At 36.4% G+C, this 14,148-nt stretch overlaps 1 protein-coding gene across 1 annotated transcript; it reads right to left on the bottom strand.

Annotated features, from left to right (window-relative positions):
- Nucleotides 1-799: 799 nt before the first annotated feature.
- LOC124892477 (alpha-crystallin domain-containing protein 22.3-like) lies at nucleotides 800-13,633 on the bottom strand. Its single transcript, XM_047403758.1, has 5 exons — nucleotides 13,283-13,633; nucleotides 2,523-2,542; nucleotides 2,069-2,457; nucleotides 1,565-1,850; nucleotides 800-1,256 (listed from the first exon to the last, which is right to left on the bottom strand). The coding sequence occupies exons 1-4, from the start codon at nucleotides 13,631-13,633 to the stop codon at nucleotides 1,603-1,605; spliced, it is 1,008 nt and encodes a 335-aa protein (XP_047259714.1). The 3' UTR covers nucleotides 800-1,256; nucleotides 1,565-1,602.
- Nucleotides 13,634-14,148: the final 515 nt, after the last annotated feature.

Raw genomic sequence — 14,148 nt, 5'->3', positions numbered from 1 at the left:
CAATTTACCTTTTAGATACAGATGTGCGGGTTTTTCCCAAATAATTTGAGGATAATTGAGTGTTTCCATAGCTGGTAGATGCGATGTTGCCTTCTTCTGTGACTACGATGGCATCACTATCTCGGTCTGCCTCCATGGTAGAGGGAACTAGCTGGTAGGGGCAAGTTCTATTAAGGGAGGCCTCTTTGTTCAATAATGCCTCTTTGAAGGTGGCCATCGTCTTCTCAATTGGGTCCTCCACCATGTTGATTGGCTAATTTGGGGGTTCTGGTGGGTAGGGTGGCACAAGGGGTGGTGGAGTAGCTGAGCAGGGCCGTGGTAATTCCTCCATAATATGACTTTATTATAGTATTACTGTTACAGCAGCATCAGCAGCATGCGCTATTCAACACCTCGTACAATTATACTAAGTCACTACTTTTAGACCTAGTCATATACCGATAAGGACAGACTGATGCGCTAAAATTCCCTCTATGCACGAGGTCCAGAGAAGGATCGAACAACAAGAATTTATTGCCCACAGTCTTACCTCAAATTTCTGTAAGATGCTATTTTCGTTACTTTAAACTGTAACTCCAAGGTGTCCCTACCTAATCAAACACTGATAAATGATCTTGAAAATGATATCATAAGAAAACGATTTTTTCACAATATATTTTCTTTGAAAAATCATTTTCTTCCTAACCAAAAACCACTATTTGATAAATTTTCATGACATTTTTCCTAAAAGGTTGCAACCTGTTAGCAAAATTCAAATTTGGTGCAAACTGCCGGATATAAGAATACCATAGCAAACCAATTAAACAACAGGGACAAATTAACGTTTGGTTGGGAAATCGTTATCCCGGGATAACTTATCCCACCATGTATATGGGATAAGTTATCCAATCACTGTGGGAAAAATGGTGGGATAAGTTATCCCACCATGGATTAATCCCTCCAACCAAACAAGGGATTTAAGTGAACTTTTATTTTATCCCGGGATAACTTATTCCTTGGATTACTTATACCTTACACCAAACAACCCCGTAACAAAAGTCAAAATCTATTAGTTCGAGCCCAATTTTCCAATTCTGTAGAAGTGGCTAAGTTCGGGTAGCCACACCCTTAGTAAGTCTTAACGATGGAACCAACAAGACGGCACACACACAAAAGAACTAAAGCATGATGCAAAATAAGGCTAAAAGCTGCACAAAGATCCCAGAATCAACTGCAGCATTGCTCCTGGTCTTCTAAATTTGGCTTCTCCCTACCATCTACAAGCAAAACACGAATTAGGTTCAAGAAAAGAGACATTTTTGCAGTAGTGATTAATGAAGTGGAACAATTAATTATAAATAAAAAGCTTTATGAAGCTCAACATGAAAAAATATGTTCATATTCCAAAAACAATGCAGAGTGATTGTTCATAGATCAGGAAGCTAAAAGGCGGAATTACATAATTGGTTCAGATACAATGGTTAATATAATTGGCTTGTTTGACTTATATAAAAATGGGAAAGCCAGAGACACAACTTTCACATGCAACTCCAAACAAAGTACTTCAGACTATAGAGGTACTTACAGAGATGAAGGATTTTGATCTAAATATTTCACTGGACCTTAAAGGACCTGCTGTTTTTTCTTCGCAATGCCTTCAAAAATCCCGTCAGGTCCAAAATTACAAGACAAGTTTAGATGATCAATTGGACCTGGTAGCTGGAATGAAACAGTAAATTCACCCGGCGGGCATAAGTTCTGAGTTTGCATCTTAAAGACCATATTCTTCCTGTGAACCTTCCTCTCTTCGGTCACGCTCACCCCTCTTATGAGAATTCTCCCATTTGGTCCAACATCACAGCGAAAGACTTCTGTAACCACATGAACGGGAAGATCTCTTAATCATTAAGTTGATTCATATGGATGCAATTTGACATTCATATACAAAACATATGGTCCTCACAGATATGGCGATTTTCAACATGACGTAGTAAAATATAAAAAATAGTTCGATGTAAGACAGTAAAGAGTTATAAGAACATATGGTGATTTTCAACTGAAGAAAATCTTACTCATACGTAGAACTTACTTTCATCCCTAGCAACACCGGGAAATGAAACACGGAATACATAAGCATCTTCAGATTCAGCTATATCAACTGAACCCATGAATGACCCAACCTGTCCCAACAAAGCCGATCCAGTAAGGGCAGCCATGCCATTAGCATGATTTATAAAATTGTCCCGCTCCTCTCTGGCTGGACAAGCAGAGAAAAAAACCACTGCAGGCTGACCCCCAGCATGCTGCTGAGAGTTGCTCCGCTTGGACAGCGAAGTTATAGCTTCAACTGAGACTGAACCAGCATTGATATCTGGTGTCGATGAATACCAGCTGATGGGGGCCACATTAAGCGGTTGAGGATGCAGCGGAATTGAACTATTAGCTTCACCAGAATTCGGCACAGAAGACTGAGATGCTCTGCAATGCACAAGCAAAATACAACATTAGTTTCCATTATGATAATCTCTAGTATTAAGAAATACCTAACTTGACTCCGTAGGACCTAAAAACAATGTAAGAAGAGCTTCATTGGAGTAAGCAAGTACAGGTCATATAATGCAACAGTAGGAAATGATTTCTTTACGGATTAAGAAGGTTTTATTTCCAACTTGTGCATCTTATGATTTCTCAAAAGCAAAGGAAAGTCACAAAAGTTTGAACAGTGGATGATCCTCAAGGTTGGTAACTAAATCATGTTTAGCACTAGACATTAAATCATCCCCAATATGCTGAGAGACTAGCCGCGTTGGCTAGAGCTTAACTAAATCAGCAGAATGATGGCCAGTGGGCACGTCATCCTAACCCTGATGATGATGATTTGGGGGATGATGACTTGTTAGATCCTTCTAATCGAAGGCGCGCAGAAAATATAGCTGTATCAGTGAACAGAAATGTGAACAAAAACCGTCCTTTCAGGGCAAGAACTGATCGTCAAGCTGTTCAATTTGATCTTAATGATGATAAAGATGAAATGGATGGAGCTGGTGCCACTGGAGCTATTATTCCTCCACTTCTAGCACCAGGAGAAAAGTTCAATATTACCAGTACAATGATCCCGCTCCTTCATCTGAAGGAGTTGTTTGGTCGATTCTCAGGAGATTATCCCAATATGCATTTAGTGAATTTTGTCACTATTTGCAAAGGACCCAATATGCATTTAGTGAATTTTTTCACTATTTGCAAGTCCTTTGATAGCCCTGGAGTGGGATAGAATGCCATCCGCCTGCGTTTATTTTCGTTGTCTTTATCTAGAGAGGCAACATTGTGGCTTAATAAGCCGACACCCGATTCGATAACCAACAGGAGGCAATTGAAAGAGGCTTTCAAAGAATGGTTCTTTCCACCTTCCAAAAGGGTACAGTTGAGGGATGAGATCAGTAAATTTAGGCAGCTCCCAACCAAAACCCTTCATGAGACATGGGAGAGATTAAAAAAAAGCTAACGTAGTGTCCGAACCATACTATGACAGATATTCATTTGATTGAGACCCTTTATCGGGCTTTGAACTAGATTACGAAGCCAGTTGTTGGTAATGCTGCAGGGGGATCATTTGTGGATCTCACTTTTTAGGAGGCCTCGGAGACACTAGCCATCTAGGACACTCCCTATTTTCTTATTTAAAGTGTAGTCAAGACACAAATGGACATTAAAAACAGAAACCAACTTGATCATATTTGCAAATGAGACATAGCATGATTATGCAACCCTAGTTGTTTTTCTCTTTTAGAGCTCTTGGATGATGAACTTAAGATGTTAGTAGGGTTGTAATGTAATTAGGAGCTATATATTTCGTAGGTTTAAGTTTAGGGACGTGTAAGGAGTGTTAAAAGACTTAATTACCCTTAAAATAACTCAAAACAGAGTGTTTAAGTCACTTGAAACCATAAGATATGCGCCGCATATGATATCGCATATATTTACATAGGTGCCGCATATGATATCGCCTAAATTTATATAGGCGCCGCATATGATATTTCCTATATCTACATAGGCGCCGCATATGCTATCACCTATATTTACATAGGCGCCGCATATGCTTTCCAGTGGCCATGTGTGATTGGTTAGGCGATGCACTCTACTTTGCAAAGCCATAACTCCTAGCTCGGGTGTCGGATTTTGATGAAATTGATATCATTGGAAAGCTAATTCGATTCTCTATAATTTGGTGGGTAGAAATATGCAGAAATACCATATTAACATCAAGTTATACTCATTCAAATATGACCCTTATGAAATCTAACACTAAAACTTGATGGATTCAAAAACTCTTAGCTTGTATTACCTTAAGTGACTCATATGAACATGCTTAACGCATCATTAGCTATCTTATCGCTAGGATACTCATTGTAAGTCATGTACTCAAGTATGAATCACAGATAGGAGATTTCATATGTAGGAAAAATGGTTCATCTCCTAGCTTAGAAACATGCGGGGTATTACAGCTTCTCTCAAATATCCAATGCACTGGCCAAATTCAAGCTACCCTACTTAATTCTAGGTCAATCCTTCACACCCCTCTTCTATCTTTTCTTTTTGATTACCAATTCCATCACTAGAAGTTTTTGTTGGGTTGAAAGATTCTTGCTGGGTATGATTTTATAGTCTTTATATAGTGCTCTATCACCCTTTCTAAGGAGCGAAAATTCTATTTGAGTCTTAGCCACCGAACTATGAAAGTTAATAAGGTGCTCTTTCTTCTTTGGAAAACTCAAATTCGCTATCCATAATCCAAAGGCCCTAGTAAAATCCAAAAGTTAAGTTACTCCATTCCTTCCCTGAAACCAAAACCTCCATACACATCATCATTGCCTCATGATATTGTAATACCTTGTATTTTCCTAGCTTAATTTAAGTCTTAGTACATGAGTAATCCCATATAAAATTTTGAAATACTCAGTATTTTCTAGTTTAGAGCTCACCAATGCATAGAAAATTCAGTCAACTTTCTAACGATATAAAATTCACCCAAATTCGATACCCGGAGGAAGAGTTAGAGCCATTTTTGTAAGATAGTGTACCACCTGGAACGTCAGTGCATCGCGGAGCCAAGCCAAATGGCAATTGTCACTTTCAAGTGCTCCATCGCGATATTGGCACGTTGCGCCATGGGCTCAGTTCACAATTGTTCTTTTCCAGTGTTCCAACGCAATTCTACCTCATCGCGCTGAGTCCAAAATTCAGAATCAAAGGGGCACCGCGATTCCACCGCCTCGTGCCTAGCCCCCAGTTCCCAATTGTCATTTTCCAGTGACACGGCACGATAGCTCTACGTCGCACCAGAGCCCAAAATTGGATTTTTCAGTAATGAATTTTCCTTTATTCCCAGGGGTAGTTTGGTATTTTTTCCACGAACCTAATCAGTCTTTGCACGAAATTAAACCCCTAAATAAGCTATTGCCTCATTATTTCCTCACTTTCTCTCAAGAATAAAACATTCTCTCTCAATGAGGCAAAAATCCTAGTTCAAGAAAATTAAGAACAAGCCTAAGAATTCCTCCAAGAACCTTCAAGAAAGAATCTTCTAAGGTATGTTGGTGTTCATCTATGGGTTTCTTTCACTCATAGAGTCCATGAATCCATTTTTAAAACTACAAAATTATTGAATTATGAACTTCCATGTTTGAATTAGATTGAATTCATGTTCATGATATTAGTTGGATTTCAATCCATGATTTAAGTGCAAGTTTATGAAATTGAATAACATGTGTGATGAATATGTGAATATCTTGATAAACCCTTGAATTTACAAAGTGATTAATGTATCCATGATGTTAATTTGGTTTTCAATCCATGATTATGATAAGATTCATGAAGATAGAATAATATTTAGGGGGAATTCTATGAATAGCATGTTAAGCCCATAAAATTGCAAGTTGGGCATTGTAGTTTCCATGTTTATATATTATCTATGAATATGTTCATTAGGTCGTGCTTCCCAAGTGATTGATAGAATGTTTATGTGAATTAAATGATGAAATCATGACATGCTAGTATATGTACAAGCTTATGCCCTACAAGTGTTTGATAAAATGCTTATGTGAATGAAATAGTTACATTAAACCATGATAGCATGTATTCCCCATTCATGTACAAGTTAATACATTACAAGTGTTTGATGAAATGTCTCTATGAATGAATTATGAACAAGTGAACATTTTTATGTTATTCAAGATTTTGCTAAGCTTTACTTTTCATGCTATCGAGTCCTGAGGGTATTTAATACCAGATAATTTAGCTGTTTACCTAAAGCCAGTGTCAGTTACAGAATGGTATCAGTCATGTCACTATCAGTAGTACTAAGTCAGCTACAGAACTCAGGAAAATTCAGTATCAGTCCAATTCAGTCAGTTAACACGATCAGTAGCAGTTCAGTCAAACCCAATATAGGCTCATAATCATTTCAGTGTCTATTCAGTTAAGAGTAGGATTCAGCACTGAGCAAACCCAGGGATGGGGGCATTTCTGTTAGTGTAGGGTTTGACACTTAGTAGCAATCCCTAAGTTACAGAACTATGTTGCCAGCGGAGGTGCAGATGAATTCTTGCTAGATGAGGGTTAACACATCTCTTGTGAGTTTTCCTTCTAGTTAAGGGTTGACAAAATGTCTTCCTGCTAGTTAGGGTTAACTCACAGCCATTGTAGCACCCATGGCACGATACTAATACCCTTTAAACTGGGGTCACAGGTTGGACCCTATTAGCTTAGATTTGGGATATATAGGTTAGATGATTACCTTCCATAATTTTAATTTCTGTCTCAGTTTAGAATTCAGTTCAGTTTTACAAAATCAGGACTGTCAGACACAGTCAATTAGTATCAGTAATTCAATTATTAGTAATTTCAGATATTAGTTACTCAGTTATCAGAACTCAGTACTCAGCTTCAGAAAAGCTCAGATACAATATATATCTATGAATGTCCACAGTATTGTTTACTCAGTGTTTTTTTAGTAGTATCAGCTATCCACGTACTCTTACATTTAGTTACTCTATATCATTCAGTCAGTCACTTTTCATGAATATGAACCGTTGCATTCAGCCTGACCTCATCTAGCATACCAGTACATTCCACGTACTGACCGCATACTCTTTTTTTACGCTGTGATGTCTCATATCATAGGTTCAGATGTTCAGGCTTCTGACTATGCTTAGACAGATCCAGTCAACAGTTGTAGATTTAATAGCAGGTTCTCATCTATCGAGGGCATGCTTCTATTCTAGTAATCCAGTTTATCAGTAGATCATTAGTCGAAGTTAGTTGGGGGCTTTTCCCATCAACTCCACTTTTAGACAGTTCAGTTAGAAGCTTTTCAGACTAGACTAGTTCAGACAGTATGTCAGATTCAGATATTTTATTAGATGTTATTTCTTAGTATTTTAAATTCTGAACCTTATGGCATTTCAGCCTATTTTTCGTATTTAGTACAGTATATTATTCAGTGCTCACAGCAGATATCAGACATGGGTTAGCTTATGGTCCTTTGGGGTCGTAAGTACCGTGTAGCATCCGGGGTACAGACTCGGGGCATTACAGATATAGACCTAATATGCCCATTAAAATCCTCTTCTATGAAGAGCTGCTCAATGCTCGGAATGCCTTTCACTACCTCATCTAAAACCTCCTAAAAGCTTTTCTTCTCCTCATTGTCTAAGTCCGTTTATGGAGCTTAGTCACTAATAACATTCAACATAGACCCTCCAATGACTAACTTAATCAACATCAACCTATCATCGATCCACTTAACCTCCACCACCTGTCCCCTACACTCTTATCTAACTAAGATATAGAGCACCACAACTTATACCCGTCTATATCCCTCGTCTTAGAGCCTACCTAGTTGGTCACCTAGACACAAGCTATAATCCTCCTCTACCTAAGAATCTTCACGAGCTATATAAACTTACCTTGAAGAGTCCCTGTGTTCGAAGACCCAATTCTCAATCTAGAGGTTCTCTTATCCCACTTAATCCTACAACCCCTCGTCCCCAACCCCAAACTTGAAAACAACAACAGAAAATAAAAACACGTACGATGGTAAATAAATGTGCTATTCTCAACTACGACAAAGTAATAGGGAAATTGGAATCAGTAATCCAATAGAAATAGTCAAAGATAATCAGGCAAGAAATCAAGAGAGCAAATACTAAAATATAAATATCGAAAAAAATAAAAATGTATCCGCCACCAACCATCAAGAAACCTAGACAAGATAACTAAAGGAAATGAAACAAGTGCAACTAATCCAGGGAGAAGATCAAGAGGCATTTTCTTGATTGATTCATAGAATTTTGACAAGTTGGTGTAGAAATTTGTCGCTAAAATTTTATTGTCGTCACCTTTATCTACTACTGATACCACCCCTGAATTTGGTCGCCGAAAAATGTATGCTTTGAGTTATCGGAGAAGCTACCCCGAACTTGTAGTGCTTGCAAGTGATTAGAAAGAAAAATAAAAGAGAGAAGAGAGAAGAAGAAAAAGTGCAAATCCATTCGGAAAAGAAAAGAGAGAAGAGAGAAGAAGAAAGAGAGGAATTAACAACTATTAATTATGTTTTCTATTTTTTTTAGGCAGTTATTAATGATTTATCTATTATGCTGTTTTTAATTCTCTGTAGACTCCATTAAGGAGGTTATTCCCCCACTTTCTCATTTCAGTAGTTGTAAGAAGTTATTTCCTTCACATTAGGGGGTGATTAATCCACTAATTGTATGTATTCCCTCCGTTTCAAAATAGTTGGCACTTTTTGACTTGACACTCCCCTTAAGAAAGTGTTTATTAGGGGTTTATTTTACCAAATTAACCTTATTAATTATGCTTTAAAAATATAAATTTGAGTAAATATACTTTGTTTATTTATTTAATGTTGAGGGTAGTATTGAAAGAATATAATAAAATACTCTTGATTTCATCAAAAGGGACAACTAAATTGAAACAATTATTTTTAAAAGAGGGTCAACAAAAATGAAACGGAGGGAGTAATTTATTTGGTTTTAGTGGAAAAACAAGCAGAAAATATTTCAGTTTTTGAGTACTTTAACCTAACCAGGGCCATAAATCCATAAATCATAGAAAGAAAACATCAGATTTTATCTTACAACGTCCCATAACTAGATCCATATTCGAGAACCATAACAAAAGCTTTATGTGAAATATCTTTCCTACCACCAATAGGATTTTAGCAATTATATTATCATCATTTTTTACTAAACCTTAATATTAGTCCATGTGGGCCAAAACTTATATTCTCACGCTTAACGAATGTGTGTCATTATTATTAGGCGGGTTAGCGTCATATGAAAAAATCGAGCGGGTATGTATATATATTATAAAGCAGGGGACGAATTTAAGTTATATAATATATCTAAATATTATTTATTTAAATATGAAACTATACTAATAATAAAAGAATTATAGTTTTAATAAAATGTTATTAAATTAATGTTATTAAGGTTAGTAGTAGTAGTATATTAAATTAACGTTATCAAATTAACATAATTAAAATGTTATTAAATTAACGTTATTAAAACGTTATTAAATTAACGAGGGATGGACCTATGTGGTTGCCATGGGGTTCACCCGAACCCCCTCAGTAAAAAAATTACGTTGTATATATATAAGATAGAAAATGTATATTTATATACGTATATCAATGTTGAACCACATGAAATAAGGCACTTAGATAGCCCAATCGTGCTATTTGCTCTTTTTGGGCGCTTCCTTCAGCCTATTGTGCGGGTTCGATCCCTGCTAGTGACTGTTTTTTTTAATTAAAAAAAGCTAGGTGGTGCTGCTATAGAAATAAATAAAATAATAATAATAATAATTTTTTAAAATTTTAAAAAAAGTTAGGTGCTGCTACTAAATAAAAAATTATTATTATTATTATTATTATTATAATAATAATAACAACAACAACAACAACAACAACAATAATAATAATAATAATAAAAATGACATCGTTTTAACACAAAAAGCAAAACTTTGACAGTGTACAAATATGACCTTTAACTATTCAAAACTGCACAAATATGACCTCTCTCCAAGTCAACCCTTTTAACGACGTGGCATCGTGTGATTGGATTACCTTTCCACGTAGGCACGAGAGAGACTCACACATGGGGTTGCAAAATCGGAGGTCATATTTGTTCAGGTTTTGAATAGTTAAAGGTCCTATTTCTGCACTAATAAAGTTTAAGATCAAAGTTATAATTTAGTGTCAAGTTTAGGGTTATTTTTATGTATTAACTCTTAATAAAATTTTATCAGTATGTGCGCAATAAGATGCCAAATCCTCCTTTCTTTATCTTCTCTTCTTTGCCTCTGTATTTCTCTAACACATTCATCTTTAATTTTTATTTTCATGATTCGTAAAAAAACATCCTTAAGTTTGTTGCCAAAAAAATTAAAATCACAAAAATTTTATAGTTTGAGGCGTGCTCCTATCACTGTCCTTAAGGATATTTTACCGGTTAAGATGTATCTCTCAGGACTCAACAAGCTCTTCTAGTATTAAATTAGGAGTCAGAATCTAATAAAGATTATAAATATATAGAAAACCCAACAAATTAAAATTAGAAGATAAAAATATTTAAATGCTAATATTCTCTTTACTCTTTTCTTTCCCACTTTTTCATAATATTTAAAAAGTTTATGTAGAAACATACATGATTTTTTTCATCTCCTAACGGGTAAAACTTAAATTAATAAATGGTAGTAATAGGTCATTAGGACCATTGAAACATACATAGCCAACAATCTTACTCTATACCAAATAGACGATTTGACTTTGACCAAAATAATATCACATGAATGCTATCAAATTTAATATTAATAAGTATATAATCAATGTCTTAGTTGATAGCCGAAAGAGCAGGCAACTGAAGCCTAATAATGACAGGTAAACACTTAATAATATTATTTTTTGAGAAATAAAAAATGTATTTATCACAAGCTTATGATACTCCATTTTCCTGACTTGAAACTGTAACAACTTTACCAGTTACTACAAGCCTTTACTTCCTAGTCAAACACTGATAAATGATCTAGAAAATGATATCACGAAACGAACAAACTTTTCACAAAATATTTTCTTTGGAAAATCATTTTTCTCCTAACTGAAAACCACTATTTGATAAATTTTCACGATATTTTCCTAATAGGTTGCTCCCTGTGAGCAAGTTTCCAATTGGGTGCTAACTGCCGGATATAAGAGTACCATAGCAAACCAATTAAACAACAAGGACAATTTTCTTGGTTTTTAAATACAAAACACAAATCTGTTAGTTTGAGCCCAATCTTTCCAATTCTGTAGAAGTGGCCACCAAGTTCGGTAGCCACACCCTTAGTAAGTCAGTGTTAACGATGGAACCAACTAGACGGCATACACACAAATGAACTAAAGCATGATGCAAAATAAGGCTAAAAGCTGCACAAAGATCCAGGGATCAACTGCAGCGTTGCTCCCGGTCTTCTAAGTTTGGCTTCTCCCTACCATCTACAAGCAAAACACAGAATGGAACACAGTTGATGGGAGCCACATTATGCGGTTAGGGATGCAGCAGAATTGAACCATTAGTTCACCATAATTCGGCAAACACAACTGAGATGCTCTGCACTGCACGAGTAAAATGCAACATTGGCTTCCATTACGATAATCTCTAGTATTAAGAAATACCTAACTTGATTCAATAGGACCTAAAAACCAACGTAAGAAGAGCTTCACTGGAGTAAGCAAGTACAGTTCTTACATGCACAAGTAGGAAATGATTTCTTTACGGATTAAGAAAAAGTTTTATTTCCTACTTGTGCATCTTATGATTTCTCAAAGCACAGGAAAGTCACAAAAACATTCAAACATATTTTGAAAAACAAAAGTTTAGCATCCAAAGAGTAAGAAGCTATTTTGAATCTGGATGGAAAAAGGTGCCCAACAGTTTATCTACTTCACATGAAATTCTAATAACTTCATTGTTCCTCGTAAGGGTGGCACTAGCCATCTAGGACACTCCCCATTTTATCATTTAGAGAGAAGTCAAAACACAAATGGACATTAAAAATAGAAACCAACTTGATCATATTTGGAAATGAGACATAGCATGATAATTAGGGATGACTTCCTCACCACAATTAATATTGCTTGGAGGTGGTGGAAAATAAAAAAAGACCAATTTACGTTTATCGCCAACAATAGTTTCTCTATGCATGAAGGCACTATCCAATGACAAATCTTGCTCTATTTAACAAAATTCATCTTTTCATTCCAGTTCCATGTAGGATTAAGAAAATGTACTTTTTGTCCTAGGAAATTTCATGATAATTAGGGATGACTTCCTCACCACAATTAATATTGCTTGGGGGTGGAGGAAAATAAAAAAGAGACCAGTTTAAGTTTATCGCCAACAATAGTTTCTCTATACATGAAGGCACTATGCAACGTCAAATCTTGCTCTATTTAACAAAATGCATCTTTTGTCCTTGGCAATTTCACTGTGAGCAATTAATTCAAAGCAAGCAGATAATTTAGTTTGGTACCTGTTATAGACCTCAGATCATTAAGCGAGCTGATGTGTACTCACCCCCACCTCACCCCACCCCACCGCAACCACACACACGCGTGCCCGCCCCCAAGGCTAGACATTTGGAGTACATACTGTAAGTTTTGGCCCACGTGGCTTATATTATTTGTTTGGTTTAATAAATAATTATGATAATATAATTGTTAAAATCTTATGTAGGGAAGTTATTTCATATGAAGCTTCCCACTACCTCAGTTTGATCGACTCAAATTAGTTGATTTATTCAATACCAACGAATATTCTTTCCAATTAAAGGAGGATTTGGCATCTTATTGGGCACATAATGATGGAAATTTTCTTAAATCGTTAAGTTAAAAGTGGCAAACATGCATTAAGTGGGAGAAAATATAAGTTTTGGCCCACATGGCCCATATTTATTGCTTGGTTTAATAAATAATGATGATAGTATAATTGCTAAAATCCTATCAATTGTAGGGAAGTTATTTCACATAAAGCTTCTACTACGGTTCCCAAGTATAGATTTAGTTTGAGACTTCCCTAGTCTTGCCATACTGATTTTTCATTCACGGTGGAAGAAATCATACAGGATCATTGACGATCGTCAACCACATATATAGATCTGGAGAATAATTCCGACCATCTCGTCAGAATAGAATTTTCGACCATCCGTCGGGAGAAATTTTAAAGATCCGGAAAATATTTTTGACCATCCTCTCTCCATCTCCTATGCTATAAGGACCAGATCTGACCGGTAAAGCCTCCTCCGATGACCAGATCTGTGTTTTTTCTTTTTCTCTCGGCTCTTTTTCTTTTATTGTATAACCCCTTTTAGGTACTTCAAGTCCGATGCATCTTCCACGGTGGCTTGCGGCGTACATTTTTCTGGAAAACACGTATTTTCCGACGATCGAGTTCAAGGATGGTATCAGCAGTAGGGGAAGGCAACAACAACAATTCCAGCGACCAATTTCTACATCAAATTGCAGGAATCCGACTAACCGATTCAAGAAAATGTCCTCAGTTTCATCTTCTCCCCGGATCAGGTGCACTCGTTTCATCTCTTCTAGTTCATTTGATCTAGGTTTCTTGACTATTGGAGACAGATGCTTCCTGTCTCGTTCGATATATATATTTTCAGTCCCTTCTCTCTTGATTTCTTATCTAATTATCTTGACGGTTCTTGTGGAATTTGTGACTCCTTTTTTTCTGTTACTTAGTAGGAGTTAGTTGAGACTAGCATATCTATTTCCTGGTTTTGTTGCTTTTGGTATACGTGGTGGATTAATTCTTGATTCTTCCTGGGAGATTTTATTCATTATTCATTTGTGTCTTTTTAGCTTTACCTATTTGTTTTTTAGCCTTACCTACTTGCCCACCTTATTTTCTTTTCTTATCATATTGAGTAGTGGCTGTAGAGATCGATGGTGGACTAGGGTCATGTCATAGGTCAGGATGGGGGTTGGGGGCTGAATTAGGGTCTAGGGTGAGGGCGGGGTCTAGTTCTAGGATCTGGTTTGGGGTTGGGGTAAGGCCTAGTAAGGTTAGGTGGGATAAGGGAGCTTCCTAAGCTGAG

This window comes from Capsicum annuum, unplaced genomic scaffold (assembly GCF_002878395.1).
Source record: "Capsicum annuum cultivar UCD-10X-F1 unplaced genomic scaffold, UCD10Xv1.1 ctg4759, whole genome shotgun sequence".
In the NCBI taxonomy this organism is placed as follows: Eukaryota; Viridiplantae; Streptophyta; class Magnoliopsida; order Solanales; family Solanaceae; genus Capsicum; species Capsicum annuum.
Note: the sequence above shows the minus strand (reverse complement) of the source record. Positions and strands in the feature narration are given on the sequence as shown.

Excerpts from the sequence above, each read along its gene's own strand:
- LOC124892477 (XM_047403758.1), bottom strand. The coding sequence starts at position 13,633 with ATGAAACGAGTGCACCTGATCCGGGGAGAAGATGAAACTGAGGACATT. Across the intron at positions 2,543-13,282 it reads TAGGAGATGGAGAGAGGATG|GTCCTACGGAGTCAAGTTAG; the intron begins GTCAAAAATATT and ends CATTGTTTTTAG. Across the intron at positions 2,458-2,522 it reads GTCCTACGGAGTCAAGTTAG|AGCATCTCAGTCTTCTGTGC; the intron begins GTATTTCTTAAT and ends TGTGCATTGCAG.